The sequence below is a fragment of the Leptodactylus fuscus genome, chromosome 1, assembly GCF_031893055.1.
Source record: "Leptodactylus fuscus isolate aLepFus1 chromosome 1, aLepFus1.hap2, whole genome shotgun sequence".
NCBI classification, from domain to species: Eukaryota; Metazoa; Chordata; class Amphibia; order Anura; family Leptodactylidae; genus Leptodactylus; species Leptodactylus fuscus.
Window position 1 is genome coordinate 56,748,478 of NC_134265.1, and position 15,753 is coordinate 56,764,230.

Here is a 15,753-nt window from a genome sequence, read left to right on the forward strand (position 1 = left end):
AAAAAAGTCACTAAATAAGCTGAACACGTCTAACAGCACCAGTAAGAGAGGAGGTACGTAATGATATTTTACGACTGCCACCATTTTCTACTATTTTATTTGACAAAGAGGGGCACAAAATGCTACCTTTAAACACACAAATTCTAACTAGCATAAAATATAACTTTTATTTTGATCAGCTAAAAATAATATAGCCAGGGCTATTAAAACAAACAAATAACAAACACACCAGCAGGCGTGATTAGGACAACTCCCAATACACTCTTTCAGTATGTGTCCCCACAGACTGCTGGCGCAATTATATTGATTTAAATGAGCATCCAGGGAATAGTAAACTAACTCTCTGGCACATGCTAGTAAACACCACTTTATAGGTTCAAGAATAAGAGGTTGTTACTCTAGCTGCTGCCGTAGCTGTATAGGATAATCATCCCCCCATTACCCTGCTCTGATATCTTGCATAGAGCCCTGGAGCCTATTGACACTCATGCACACTTACACACATGCCACCCTATGTAAGCTAGGTGCGGCTTTTTTACAGATTAAGTGTGCATACCAAATGCTGGTCTTAGTAATTTACTGACATTTATGCTCTTTCACTATGTCCCTGCCTGTTCAAAATAAACTACAGGTATCCAGGTTTAAGATGCGCATAATAAAATCTCTCAACGCGTTTCAAAGTTAAACTTATCATCAGGAGAGGATGTAACAATCAAAAAAATAATAAAGATGTAGTTGCGGTTAAAACCGCATTTCCCGGTCCCTGATGGTGGGAGCCGGTACGGAGTGTCTGACGCTGACTGCTGCAGCGCTGGGGTTTAAATAGAGCCCAGACTGCTTCTAAGGATACGCCCCCTCGACATCATTCGGGTCTCCGCCAATCAGATTGCAGAGTCTCCGTGCGGAGGATAGCTCCTCCTTCTGTGGGCGTATGTTTGCCTCCGAAGCGTCCAAAATAAACAGCGCTGTTACTGTCTATGGAAGAGGAACCCGAAGGTAGGTATATATCATATCTGACAGATATTGGGAATGAATCACTCCACACCAAAACTCTTTATTGCCATTAATACGCAAACACACAACTCCCTGCATTTATTGGCAGGTGAAAAAGATCGTGTAGCATATAGATAGGTCTGAAAAGTGGGCAATACCCTGCGTTTATTGACGGGTAAAAATACCCGCCTAGCATACATATTCATTTAGCGGAAGTTCAAAAGGAACCATGATAGGGGGACATTTCTGAGAATCAGTCCCATCATCACTTCAGTACACTATCGATGCGAATAAAAAATAAAAAATGTTTAATCTAATCATTTACAAGATTACTGCTACGGTAAAAGGACTTAATATGGAGTTAACCCTATCCCTACCATAGTGTACTAAGAGGAGCTATAGTGAAAGGACTTAATATGGAGTTAACCCTATCCTTACCATAGTGTACTAAGAGGAGCTATAGTGAAAGGACTTAATATGGAGTTAACCCTATCCTTACCATAGTGTACTAAGAGGGACAAGTGCCTCAAGACATGCCTTTCCCTCATTGTTCCTATTTCCTGGGTTTTTATAGGTTAGAGAAGATATCAAAATTAGTGGAGTATATCCAGCCCTACTGTCTATTTAGTCTCAAATAAATGGGGCAAAGGAAATTTGATCGTTAAGACCTTTTGGTCTTACACATTGGAATTTAAAGATCCACCTCGCCTCGTGTTGTAACAAAAGGCGATCCCAGTCACCTCCCCTTGTGGGTTCGGGTACATGTTCAATACCCTGAAACTTCAAAGTTTCAGGGTTGCCACCATGATACTGCCACACGTGGTTCGATAAAGTTTTATCCTCTTTCCTGTTGATATAACCAATATGTTCCAACACTCTCTTTTTGAACTCACGTCGGGTCTTTCCGACATAGTTGAGTGGACACGGACATGTGACACAGTAGATCACTCCTGCCGTCCGGCAGTTGATAAATTGTCTCGTATCATAATGGATGTTAGTCGTTACGCACAGTACTTGATTCCCTTTCTGTATGTGTTCACATGCCTTACATGTACCACACTTGAATGTGCCGTGTGGAATACTGCGATTTAACCACGTTTTCTCAGGTGCAGCAGGTCTAAGATGGCTATGTATCAATAGGTCACGTAGGTTCCTGCCTCTCCTGTACGTGACACTAGGTCTTTCACTCACAAGGGGTCTAACCTCTGAATCCATTGTGAGAATGTCCCAATATGATCTTAAGATATCCAGTACATTCTTATATCCCCGGTCATAATTGCCTATTAATCTGACAATTTTATTGTCACTAATCGAACGTTGCTTTGGTGTAAGTAGTTCTGTTCTATCTCTACTCTTTGCATCTTTTCTTGCTTTGAGTAGTAATGGGTTAGGGTAACCTCGTTGCCTAAATCTGGCTCCTAATTCTTCTGATTTTTCTTCAAAGTCCTCCAAGTCCGAACAATTCCTGCGAACGCGCAGAAACTGTCCCTTGGGTATGCCTCTCCTCAGGGGTGCTGGGTGATAACTATCCCACCTGAGGAGAGAATTGGTCGCTGTATCTTTACGAAATAGGTTGGTTTTCAACTTGCCAGATTCGTCGACTGTGACAGTGATGTCTAGAAAGGTGATGGTGACCGGGTCTATAGTCGAGGTGAATCTCATGTTGATGTCATTATCATTCAACTTTTCCACAAAAGTGTTAAAGCTCTCCACTGTACCTGTCCACAGAATCAGCACGTCATCAATATAACGTAGCCAGAGCGAGATATATGGAGTCCATTGTTCGTGCTCTTCTGTAAAGACGAGGCGCTCCTCCCACCAGCCCAAAAATAAATTAGCATAAGTCGGGGCTGCAGAGCTCCCCATAGCGGTCCCCCGCTGCTGGTGGAAGAAGCGCCCGTCAAACGTAAAGTAGTTTCTAGTCAGCACGAATTCTAGGAGCTCCAAAATAAACTCGCCATGGTCTGTTAGCTGAGTTCTCCTACTCTGTAGGAAGTATCTAATCGCCGCACACCCCTTGTCATGCGGGATCGAACTATATAATGCTTCAACGTCTAGAGACGCTAGAAACGAACCTGGTGGAAGATGGACGTCCTGTAATTGTCTCAGGACGTCCATCGTGTCTCGGGCATAGGAGGAAAGAGATGACACGAAAGGGCGAAGCACCCTATCTAAATAGATGCCCGCCCCCTGCGTCAGTCCCCCTATGCCCGAGACAATGGGTCTTCCTTTAAGGGGAGATACCCCTTTGTGGAGCTTCGGAAGGCTGTAGAAAGTAGGCACAGTGGGAGTTCTATTTTCCATGAACGCCAGTTCTTTTTTGTCAATGAGGCCAATTTCAAGGGCCCTTTTGAGGATGGAGTCTAATTCCCTTTTGAAAATACTTGTAGGGTTGCTATCAAGGACTCGATAAGTCTCTTGATCTTCTAACAGTGACAAACACATTTTTACGTATGTATCTCTATCCATCAATATAACGTTCCCGCCTTTATCTGACGGTTTAATAACAATTTTATCGTTATTTGATAGATCCTTTAGAGCCATCATTTCTGTACGTGTCAGGTTGTTGCCTTTCATTAGGTCAGATGTTTCTACCCTAGTCAGGTCCCTGATCACCAACTGTTCAAAGATTTCAATGGAGCTATTTTCAAAGACCGGGGGTGCGCTAGTACTCTTTGGTTGGAGGCTTGTGAGTGACTTTGTCTCCTCTATGCCCTTCCCCTCCCTCCATAGTTCTTCCAACAGTTTAAGATTTTCAAAATCCTCAGGGTCTATCCCCAACTCCTCACATTTTTTCTTATTAATTGCGTTCATGTATTTCATCCATTTTAGCTTTCGTGTGAATAATGAAATGTCCTTTACCCATGAAAATAAATCAAATTGCACTGTTGGCACAAATGACAGGCCTTTTTTGAGTACATTATGTTCCTCCGATGTTAATTCATGGCTTGAAAGATTAACCACCTGCATTTCGTTAGTTCTATTTAGTGTTTCACAAAGGGGATTGCTCTTTATTATTTCTGAGGTGGATTTGGTTCTCCCCGACCCCGTAAAAAATACTGTGTGATCGGGGGACCCCTTGATAAAAAACCCCCCTGTTCACTGTTCTGCTGTGGGTTTCTAGAGGTCCTAGTGGCTGGACTATTAGAACGATACTGGTTCCTGCTGAATCTTCCCTTATTTCTGCTCCTAGCACCGGGAGGACGTTGGTTACGTTCAGTATCTGATGTTTCAAATTCGCTAGAAGAAATATCACTTTGGTTTCGGGTATTTAAACCCACATAAGCTCTATTTTCTTTAAACTCGAGCAAATCTCTCTGGAATTGAAAATGTTTCCTTGATTTTATCTGACTGGTATATCTCTCTATATTAGATTGCAAATCTTTTTCTTTCTTACTAAAATCTACTTCTGCTGAGAAAGTTTTAGCTTTAGTAATCACTTCCTTCAAGTTTAATGACAACTTCTGAAGGTTATCTTGCTCTTCCTCAACTAAAAGCGCTATCAGTCTTAGGGAAGATTCAGTGACCTCTTTTTCCCACTTTTGCATTAATTGTTGTGATCTAATCCTTTTCGCAGGCAGTATCCCATTTCTCAGTCCCCTAGGGACTATCTTATGTTGTAGGTAATTTTTCAAGCCCTGTAACTCCCACCATGAATTCACGTAATCTCTATAAGCCTTAGTGAGTAATTTAAAGGTGTCTTTCATGGATGTGGGGAGTTCACTACCAACGTACTCCTTTTCGGAAAAAACACTTTTGGCTTCCTCTAACCATTTATCGGTTTCAAAATTCTCTGATAGAAAACTAGACATGATGAACAGATATTATCTGGTTCTTGTTAGACTGCCTCCTATCCCAACTAAGGGGATACTAGCTAAATTTTATTTGACAAAGAGGGGCACAAAATGCTACCTTTAAACACACAAATTCTAACTAGCATAAAATATAACTTTTATTTTGATCAGCTAAAAATAATATAGCCAGGGCTATTAAAACAAACAAATAACAAACACACCAGCAGGTGTGATTAGGACAACTCCCAATACACTCTTTCAGTATGTGTCCCCACAGACTGCTGGCGCAATTATATTGATTTAAATGAGCATCCAGGGAATAGTAAACTAACTCTCTGGCACATGCTAGTAAACACCACTTTATAGGTTCAAGAATAAGAGGTTGTTACTCTAGCTGCTGCCGTAGCTGTATAGGATAATCATCCCCCCATTACCCTGCTCTGATATCTTGCATAGAGCCCTGGAGCCTATTGACACTCATGCACACTTACACACATGCCACCCTATGTAAGCTAGGTGCGGCTTTTTTACAGATTAAGTGTGCATACCAAATGCTGGTCTTAGTAATTTACTGACATTTATGCTCTTTCACTATGTCCCTGCCTGTTCAAAATAAACTACAGGTATCCAGGTTTAAGATGCGCATAATAAAATCTCTCAACGCGTTTCAAAGTTAAACTTATCATCAGGAGAGGATGTAACAATCAAAAAAATAATAAAGATGTAGTTGCGGTTAAAACCGCATTTCCCGGTCCCTGATGGTGGGAGCCGGTACGGAGTGTCTGACGCTGACTGCTGCAGCGCTGGGGTTTAAATAGAGCCCAGACTGCTTCTAAGGATACGCCCCCTCGACATCATTCGGGTCTCCGCCAATCAGATTGCAGAGTCTCCGTGCGGAGGATAGCTCCTCCTTCTGTGGGCGTATGTTTGCCTCCGAAGCGTCCAAAATAAACAGCGCTGTTACTGTCTATGGAAGAGGAACCCGAAGGTAGGTATATATCATATCTGACAGATATTGGGAATGAATCACTCCACACCAAAACTCTTTATTGCCATTAATACGCAAACACACAACTCCCTGCATTTATTGGCAGGTGAAAAAGATCGTGTAGCATATAGATAGGTCTACTTTCTACAGCCTTCCGAAGCTCCACAAAGGGGTATCTCCCCTTAAAGGAAGACCCATTGTCTCGGGCATAGGGGGACTGACGCAGGGGGCGGGCATCTATTTAGATAGGGTGCTTCGCCCTTTCGTGTCATCTCTTTCCTCCTATGCCCGAGACACGATGGACGTCCTGAGACAATTACAGGACGTCCATCTTCCACCAGGTTCGTTTCTAGCATCTCTAGACGTTGAAGCATTATATAGTTCGATCCCGCATGACAAGGGGTGTGCGGCGATTAGATACTTCCTACAGAGTAGGAGAACTCAGCTAACAGACCATGGCGAGTTTATTTTGGAGCTCCTAGAATTCGTGCTGACTAGAAACTACTTTACGTTTGACGGGCGCTTCTTCCACCAGCAGCGGGGGACCGCTATGGGGAGCTCTGCAGCCCCGACTTATGCTAATTTATTTTTGGGCTGGTGGGAGGAGCGCCTCGTCTTTACAGAAGAGCACGAACAATGGACTCCATATATCTCGCTCTGGCTACGTTATATTGATGACGTGCTGATTCTGTGGACAGGTACAGTGGAGAGCTTTAACACTTTTGTGGAAAAGTTGAATGATAATGACATCAACATGAGATTCACCTCGACTATAGACCCGGTCACCATCACCTTTCTAGACATCACTGTCACAGTCGACGAATCTGGCAAGTTGAAAACCAACCTATTTCGTAAAGATACAGCGACCAATTCTCTCCTCAGGTGGGATAGTTATCACCCAGCACCCCTGAGGAGAGGCATACCCAAGGGACAGTTTCTGCGCGTTCGCAGGAATTGTTCGGACTTGGAGGACTTTGAAGAAAAATCAGAAGAATTAGGAGCCAGATTTAGGCAACGAGGTTACCCTAACCCATTACTACTCAAAGCAAGAAAAGATGCAAAGAGTAGAGATAGAACAGAACTACTTACACCAAAGCAACGTTCGATTAGTGACAATAAAATTGTCAGATTAATAGGCAATTATGACCGGGGATATAAGAATGTACTGGATATCTTAAGATCATATTGGGACATTCTCACAATGGATTCAGAGGTTAGACCCCTTGTGAGTGAAAGACCTAGTGTCACGTACAGGAGAGGCAGGAACCTACGTGACCTATTGATACATAGCCATCTTAGACCTGCTGCACCTGAGAAAACGTGGTTAAATCGCAGTATTCCACACGGCACATTCAAGTGTGGTACATGTAAGGCATGTGAACACATACAGAAAGGGAATCAAGTACTGTGCGTAACGACTAACATCCATTATGATACGAGACAATTTATCAACTGCCGGACGGCAGGAGTGATCTACTGTGTCACATGTCCGTGTCCACTCAACTATGTCGGAAAGACCCGACGTGAGTTCAAAAAGAGAGTGTTGGAACATATTGGTTATATCAACAGGAAAGAGGATAAAACTTTATCGAACCACGTGTGGCAGTATCATGGTGGCAACCCTGAAACTTTGAAGTTTCAGGGTATTGAACATGTACCCGAACCCACAAGGGGAGGTGACTGGGATCGCCTTTTGTTACAACACGAGGCGAGGTGGATCTTTAAATTCCAATGTGTAAGACCAAAAGGTCTTAACGATCAAATTTCCTTTGCCCCATTTATTTGAGACTAAATAGACAGTAGGGCTGGATATACTCCACTAATTTTGATATCTTCTCTAACCTATAAAAACCCAGGAAATAGGAACAATGAGGGAAAGGCATGTCTTGAGGCACTTGTCCCTCTTAGTACACTATGGTAAGGATAGGGTTAACTCCATATTAAGTCCTTTCACTATAGCTCCTCTTAGTACACTATGGTAAGGATAGGGTTAACTCCATATTAAGTCCTTTCACTATAGCTCCTCTTAGTACACTATGGTAGGGATAGGGTTAACTCCATATTAAGTCCTTTTACCGTAGCAGTAATCTTGTAAATGATTAGATTAAACATTTTTTATTTTTTATTCGCATCGATAGTGTACTGAAGTGATGATGGGACTGATTCTCAGAAATGTCCCCCTATCATGGTTCCTTTTGAACTTCCGCTAAATGAATATGTATGCTAGGCGGGTATTTTTACCCGTCAATAAACGCAGGGTATTGCCCACTTTTCAGACCTATCTATATGCTACACGATCTTTTTCACCTGCCAATAAATGCAGGGAGTTGTGTGTTTGCGTATTAATGGCAATAAAGAGTTTTGGTGTGGAGTGATTCATTCCCAATATCTGTCAGATATGATATATACCTACCTTCGGGTTCCTCTTCCATAGACAGTAACAGCGCTGTTTATTTTGGACGCTTCGGAGGCAAACATACGCCCACAGAAGGAGGAGCTATCCTCCGCACGGAGACTCTGCAATCTGATTGGCGGAGACCCGAATGATGTCGAGGGGGCGTATCCTTAGAAGCAGTCTGGGCTCTATTTAAACCCCAGCGCTGCAGCAGTCAGCGTCAGACACTCCGTACCGGCTCCCACCATCAGGGACCGGGAAATGCGGTTTTAACCGCAACTACATCTTTATTATTTTTTTGATTGTTACATCCTCTCCTGATGATAAGTTTAACTTTGAAACGCGTTGAGAGATTTTATTATGCGCATCTTAAACCTGGATACCTGTAGTTTATTTTGAACAGGCAGGGACATAGTGAAAGAGCATAAATGTCAGTAAATTACTAAGACCAGCATTTGGTATGCACACTTAATCTGTAAAAAAGCCGCACCTAGCTTACATAGGGTGGCATGTGTGTAAGTGTGCATGAGTGTCAATAGGCTCCAGGGCTCTATGCAAGATATCAGAGCAGGGTAATGGGGGGATGATTATCCTATACAGCTACGGCAGCAGCTAGAGTAACAACCTCTTATTCTTGAACCTATAAAGTGGTGTTTACTAGCATGTGCCAGAGAGTTAGTTTACTATTCCCTGGATGCTCATTTAAATCAATATAATTGCGCCAGCAGTCTGTGGGGACACATACTGAAAGAGTGTATTGGGAGTTGTCCTAATCACGCCTGCTGGTGTGTTTGTTATTTGTTTGTTTTAATAGCCCTGGCTATATTATTTTTAGCTGATCAAAATAAAAGTTATATTTTATGCTAGTTAGAATTTGTGTGTTGACCATTTTCTACTGGCAGCTTTTTTCCTACTTTGTCAAGGCAGTAATGTTATTCTTATACTGGGAAAATGAAGCTTGAATAACTTCTTAAGGCTAAGGCCCCACGTTGCGGAAACGCAGCTTTTTTTGTTGCAGATTTTATTGCGTTTTTTTGAGCCAAAGTCAGGAGTGGATTGAACAGAATAGAGAAGTACAAGAACTTTTTATATATTTCCCATTCCTTTTGTAGCCCCTCTTGGCTTTGGTTCAAAAAAACCGCAACAAAATCTGCAAAAAAAAAAGCTGCGTTTCCACAACGTGGGGCCTCAGCCTAAAGGGGTTTTCCGGGCAATTTTTTTAAAAAATGTGAGTGCTATCGATTAGTAAATGCTCCCAAGTATGTTTAGCAGTGTTTTGAGTGATTTCTGGGTATCTCTGGAAGCTTCTGGTATCTCCTGCATTTGTTTACAAGGTTCAGCTTCCTGCTATGTAACTTCCACACTAACCCCTCCCCCCCATCTCCCTCCCATACACCTGTTTCTCTAGCTATCCCGCCCACTGCTAGCCCTTCCCCATCTACTCAGGACCACCCCTGACCCCATTATGTACTTACCTTTCATCCTTCCTTACTTCCAAGCTTCTTCCTGTGGGTCGACCCCTCTTTTTTAATTCCCATCACTGCTTTGTGTGACTCAGTGGGAGCTGCACAGTAGAGGTGGATTATTGGCAGCAGAGCAGTGCTGGGAGAAGCACGGCAGTCAGAAAACAAGGAGGGGCCGTCCTGCAGGAAGAAGCCTGGAAAGTAGGTATAATGGAGTGGATGGGGGGAGTAGTAGTGATGATACATTTCTGGAAACGGATCCTCGACGGTTAATCAGAAAATGGGTAAATATACATTTTTGATGACTTACTGTATGTTATTTAGAAAGTAGTAGGGGGAGGGTGTTTAGATTAGTGTAGGGATTTCCATTTATCCCAGACAACCCCTTTAAAGTTCCTATCAAAGTTAGATGTTGGTAGAGAGAAGGATTTTATTATGTCTGATTGTTTTGCTCTCAAGGAACGTAAGCAATTGCCAAAAATATATCTGCGTGTAACTTGCTCCGCTCCTCCCCATTCAGAACACAGGCATACTTGGCTGAGGATCAGGAGAGATGCCAGTGTGAAGTGTTTGTTCAGATTGTATTTCCACCAGTGTAATCTGATGCTATATGGCATACCTTTTACTTCCTCTTTTGGCAAACATTTGCACAGGTGACTATCTCTGGTATCTCAGCATTCCTTTCCCTTTATTTTCTTACAGTATCAGGAAAATACACTTGCTGCAAGAGAACTGTTCTCAAGTTTCTGTTCCTCTCCCGTGTGCCTTCAGACCCAGGTGGTGCCGTACCTGGCAAAGCTCACAAACCCTCTAAGAAACCAAGGTAAACGATACACTTGTATCAGGAGTTTTTTTTTCTTCAATAGACAAAACATTACAAATAAAATTAAAAGTAAGCAAATCCTCTAAATGTTATTTTAATCTAATGTAAAACTGAGTAATCTTTTCATTTGGTTCCATTCAAAAATGGTATATTTTTTTTTTTTTTTTTCCATTTTCTGTACTGAAATCCATTGAGATACAGATCTTAAATAGACCGGACAACATTTGCATTTCTATTTGTGAGACCATTTTAAGTTGGGGCTGGAAATGTTCAGAAAACAACCCAGAATGCTCATTTTATGCAAAATTATGCACAATTTCACAACTATTTCCACTTTGTGATCTGTTTTATTCAAAAATTGTACAAAAAAAAAGTGGGAGGCATATAGCCTACATTGAGGCTCGGAGGATCTGAGAGGTTTCCTCTGGCCCTTGCCCATCCTTGCTACACGTCCCCTCCCAACTTTTTCCCTTCTATTGGGTTCATTGATTTTCGTAATTATTGAATTAAAGGGGAAATCAATAAAGTTGTTGTGTATTTGTATATGCTGGTCCTGAATATATGTGGCTGTTTACGTGAAAAGGGCCCAGATCGTCGATACTAATTATAGAGAAAATAGTCCAAAACATATTTGGGTAAAAAAATCACAATTTTGTTTTATGCAAAAATTTTATTTAAAAATATGTCAATTGTGCTTTCAATAAAAATTTTTTTGCTGTTTCGGACAATGTTACACCATAACCGTTACAATGATACCAAGAACTCCATATCGACAATGTGGGCCCTTTTCACATAAACAGCCACATATGTCTAGGACAGGAACATCAATAGTCACAAATTGTAAACCCTTCCTTGTAATTTTCTCTCCCCCCTGCAGCACAGATTGCCTTTATCCAGGATGTTGGCAGACTTCCTTTGAAGAGACACTTTGGAAGGTATAACAAAGCTTTTTCAGCTATGTAATGTCAGTGTGGCTAACATACCAGTTCTGCCATATTAGTTTGGGCATTTAGTTTTAGTTTTTTGGGGTTTTTTTTTACACCAGGCCTCCATGATTAGATAAAGCTAAATATGAGAGAGTTATAAATACCCCATTCACATGTAGTGTATAATCATGGTAAAATCTGTACCACAAAGCCACAGCAAATCTGAATACGGCTGAAAAGACTCTTATTAGGAAATTAGAGAGAATGTATTATTCGGGGAATCTGTTGTTTGTCGTTGTCTTATGCCATAGCTGTAATGGAGAATAAAGGGGTACTCCAGGACTTTTATATGAATGGCTTATTCTTAACATATTCAGGCCATTAAGAGGTGACCCAATTGCTGCAAACCCTTCAATCAACTGATCAGTGGACGTGGTGGTATAAGAATAGGCCGTCAATATATAAGGCCATACACAGCTGGTCCGCTGCAGAAGCCTTGTGGCAAATAGCAGCCGAAACAGTCTGGTTTTAGCTGCAGGGTTTACTCCTACAGAACTTCCTTTTTTTCAGCCGTTGTGTTGCAATGGTGTTTAATGTGCAGCAAGAAATAAAACAGCTGTAGGCCCACAAATTGTAGCACGAGACACTTTGCACGTCAGGTTTTCTCTGTGGTGTGTGCTTGGTCCAATACACTGCTAGTGTAGTTTATAGCGGGTTAGCCACTGGCGTAATTATAGTTGCTAACCTGCAGCAAACTTGCTATGTGTGTTCCCAGCCTTAATCTGGTTCTCCTCTATAAAATTACACAAGTAATGGGTGATAGACTTACTATATTTACGGTATATGGTAGCTTTTAGGTGTAAGTAAACAGTCCCCACGCTTCCCAAACTGAGCCATTGTGCTCTACTTTCTATTATTAGAAGACTGGTGCCCTGACCTAAATAAATATGGCCCGCTCTGTTATGCCGAGAGCAGGGCTTGAAAACTTATTAGAGAATTTATACATTGACTCCTCTGCCCCTACTCTTTTCCTTTTCACCTGGAACGGTCTCTTAACAGATGGCCATAGATATCATAGAGTTGTGTGCTTGAATGAGCGCTATCTCCATTACCACCACATGGGTATATATAGCATCGTCAGTCACTCACCAGGCAGATTCACTTTGATCAGGTGTAGTGTGGGGACCCCTGGTTGGTCACGTAATTGGTAACTCATATCTATCTAAAAGAGATTTTGGAGTATAGTCAAGCAGCGTAGTAGCTATCTTCTTCAATGTTTCGTATTTTTCCTCTATTACCATGTTGTTCAATGTTGGTCTAGGATGCGACTAGAAGCCCTCACTGACAAGGACCCAGGACTACCAGATGTTGATAGTGGTGACGAAGAAGACCCAGCTCAAGGACAGGTTACAAAAGAAAGGACTTGTGAAGGTGGACCTAAGACTCTGGAAGGGTCAGGGGGCTCAGTGCAACCTTCCAGCCAAGGAGGAGAACTCGATCTTCCAGCCAGTCAACCTCAACCTGTCATAGCTCAGGCAATAATGGAAGATGATGAGCTAAAGATAGAGGAGTTTGACAGTGACTGATACCCGCCATGTCTAGGACTTGCATATGGCTGCTATCTGTGCATTCTGCGAGAACGGAGTTAAAGTATTTTCATGCAACTTTGCCATGTAAATATTCCAGCCATTCCGGACTTCATCCATTTAATGTATAGCTCTCAGAAAAGGAAAACTATTCCACAAGTCAATACACTTGACCTGTTTCCAAGGTGCCTGCTCACACTTGTGCCTCTGCTGTGACATTACAGACCCGTACACAAGTTTACTGCCACATACCAAGAATGTGAAGTGTAGTTTATGTAAAGTTCTGTGCTAAACTATTTATGGAAATAAAAGGATTGTCATTTTCCTAATATGTTTTATTTAGCTGGTTTCCGTCAATCTTCTCAAAGAGAAATATATGAGATTTTAGTGAGTTCAGACACTTAAATTTTCATGAAAAGTTGAAATATGTGCAGGGTCTTTCTGGGCAGTCTGTTCTACGACTGTATATGCCTTCATATATGATGCCATATTGGGGTTTCTGCTGCTAATATGCTACATTTCTCTCTCAGTCTGTGTGTGCCTACAGTAAGAAGCAGTCTGACCCTCCCCTGCACTGAGATTATCCTGCCATTCTGCCAGGAGTAACTGTATAATTGTAAACAAATAGCTGAAAAAAGCCCAAGTAAGGAAACATTCACATATCAGATGCATCAGTATTAGAGATGAGCGAGTACTGTTCGGATCAGCCGATCCGAACAGCACGCACGCATTGAAATGAATGGACGTAGCCGGCACGCGGGGGGTTAAGCGGCCGGCCGGCGTCAAAGGGGAAGTACCAGGTGCATCCATTCATTTCAATGCGTGCGTGCTGTTCGGATCGGCTGATCCAAACAGTACTCACTCATCTCTAATCAGTATCAGTTTTTATTGTCCCTTAGTCATTACAAGTGAAGGAAAAATGCATCATTTATTTATTTTTTATTTTTTTACAAATTTCTACTCCAAAACCATACATTGTAATCAGCTTTTACCATGATGGTCCATGAAGCAGTATAGGTTGTCGAGGCCAATAGAGTTGTGGATGCTCAACTACTTTTAGTATAGGTCTGTTGACCAGGCTGTCCCATCAAGTAAAGGTCCAGGACAAAAAGATGCGTATGACTATTAGGCTGAGGTCAGACAGAGTTTTTTGGTCTGGAATTTGAGCACTGCATCGGCATCCAGTCACATTAATCCGCTCTGGGTTAGGCCCAAATGAATGGGCCTTAGTCGGGAGGGAGTGTCTTCAGGTGGACGTCCAAGACTAAACCAGCCACAGCATCCACCTGAACTATGAGCATGTCCCTTCTTTTTTCCAGGAGCTAGAACAGACCGCTCGCGGGGAAAAAAAGAGATGACCAGCTCCCATTGATTTCATTGGGAGCCGTTTTTTTGATCAGTATTTTGAGGTGGATTCCGCCTCAAAATCCTGACCAAAAACCCTGTCTGAACTTGGCCTAAGATGCACCCCAGGTTTAAATGAGAAAAATTAGGATTAGGCGGGGGACAACTAACAAGGCATTACAATTTGCAGGGGTGACTAACAAGGCATGATACTTTGTCCCCACACAGAATAATGCCCCATTATTGTGCCTCCTCACTGTGCTCCTTAGTATACCTCTGACCACTCACAGTATAATTCCCCATTAATGCCCCCCATACATATTTTACATTTAAAGGGGTTGTCCCACGTCGCATACTCACCAGTCTTCGTTGCTGTAAATTCTTCTTTCTTCCGGCTTTGTTGCGTCATTGGTGGGTGGGGTTATCTATGCAAAGCCAAGCGGCGAGATGCTGCTGGCCCTGTGTGCGCGCTCATAGACCAGTCTAGCCTTCACAATGCGAATACAGACCCGGAATCCGCCTCTCTCTATTACAGCGGATGCCGGGTCTGTATTCGCATTGTGAAGGCTAGACTGGTCTATGAGCGTGCACGCAGGGCCAGCGGCATCTCGCCGCTTGGCTTTGCATATGTGAATACAGACCCGGCATCCGCTGTAATAGAGAGGCGGATGCCTGCAACATCGCTATGCTCCTGCCCTGCATGAAGCCAGCAGCGGCAGAAGCGATGCTATTAGTCTAAGCATAATATAGGAGATCCAGGAACACTGGAATAGAAATGCCAAGCAGATACAACGCAAGAGAAGAAAAACAACATGGTAAAGCTACTGTCTTAATAATATCCCATCTATTACCACACCAGTGTGGATTCTGTGAAGAGAACCTCCATCTCTATTCACTGTGATCCGGTCCTGCTCATCTACTGTATCTACAGACAGTAGATAAGCAAGTTATTACAGGAGGGTCACCAAGTCCACTATGACACCTTAGCAAATGATGACAACACCTCGGGAATGCAACTGGGACAGCAGGGGAAGCATGCCCCTGCGGGCATCTAACACGGCAAAGTCCCTGTATTACCCCACTATCACAGCCTATCAACTAGACACTTTCCAAACTCAGTAGAACCCCTATGAAAGTGGGAAAAAATACCTGAAAACCTTTTTTCCTCCCCAATTGGATGGACAGAAAACCCAATTTCTACTCTAATGAAACCTTAACAAGCACCCCTTTAAATCACATTTCCCGTGACAACCACAGATGGAATAGGCAATGGGAAATCCAACAGTACCCACCCTTAACTGTCATTGTGGGTGTGTGTGTGTGTGTGTGTGTGTGAGAGAGATTTGGTAAGACCTTACAAAATTCACTTTTCTGGCCCTTAACATGGACCCTTCCAAATTAAGTTAGAGGCCCATAAGCTGAGTTACCAGCAGAGATTGAG

The 15,753-nt window shown here is 42.5% G+C and overlaps 1 protein-coding gene across 1 annotated transcript in view; it reads left to right on the forward strand.

Annotated features, from left to right (window-relative positions):
- Positions 1-13,268, forward strand: part of RAD17 (RAD17 checkpoint clamp loader component) — a 31,103-nt gene extending 17,835 nt beyond the window's left edge. The window contains exons 15-17 of the mRNA XM_075270969.1: positions 10,336-10,456; positions 11,334-11,391; positions 12,704-13,268. Of these exons, the coding sequence (XP_075127070.1) occupies positions 10,336-10,456; positions 11,334-11,391; positions 12,704-12,968 (444 nt within the window). The 3' untranslated portion in view covers positions 12,969-13,268. The remainder of the gene's footprint in view (positions 1-10,335; positions 10,457-11,333; positions 11,392-12,703) is intronic.
- Positions 13,269-15,753: the final 2,485 nt, after the last annotated feature.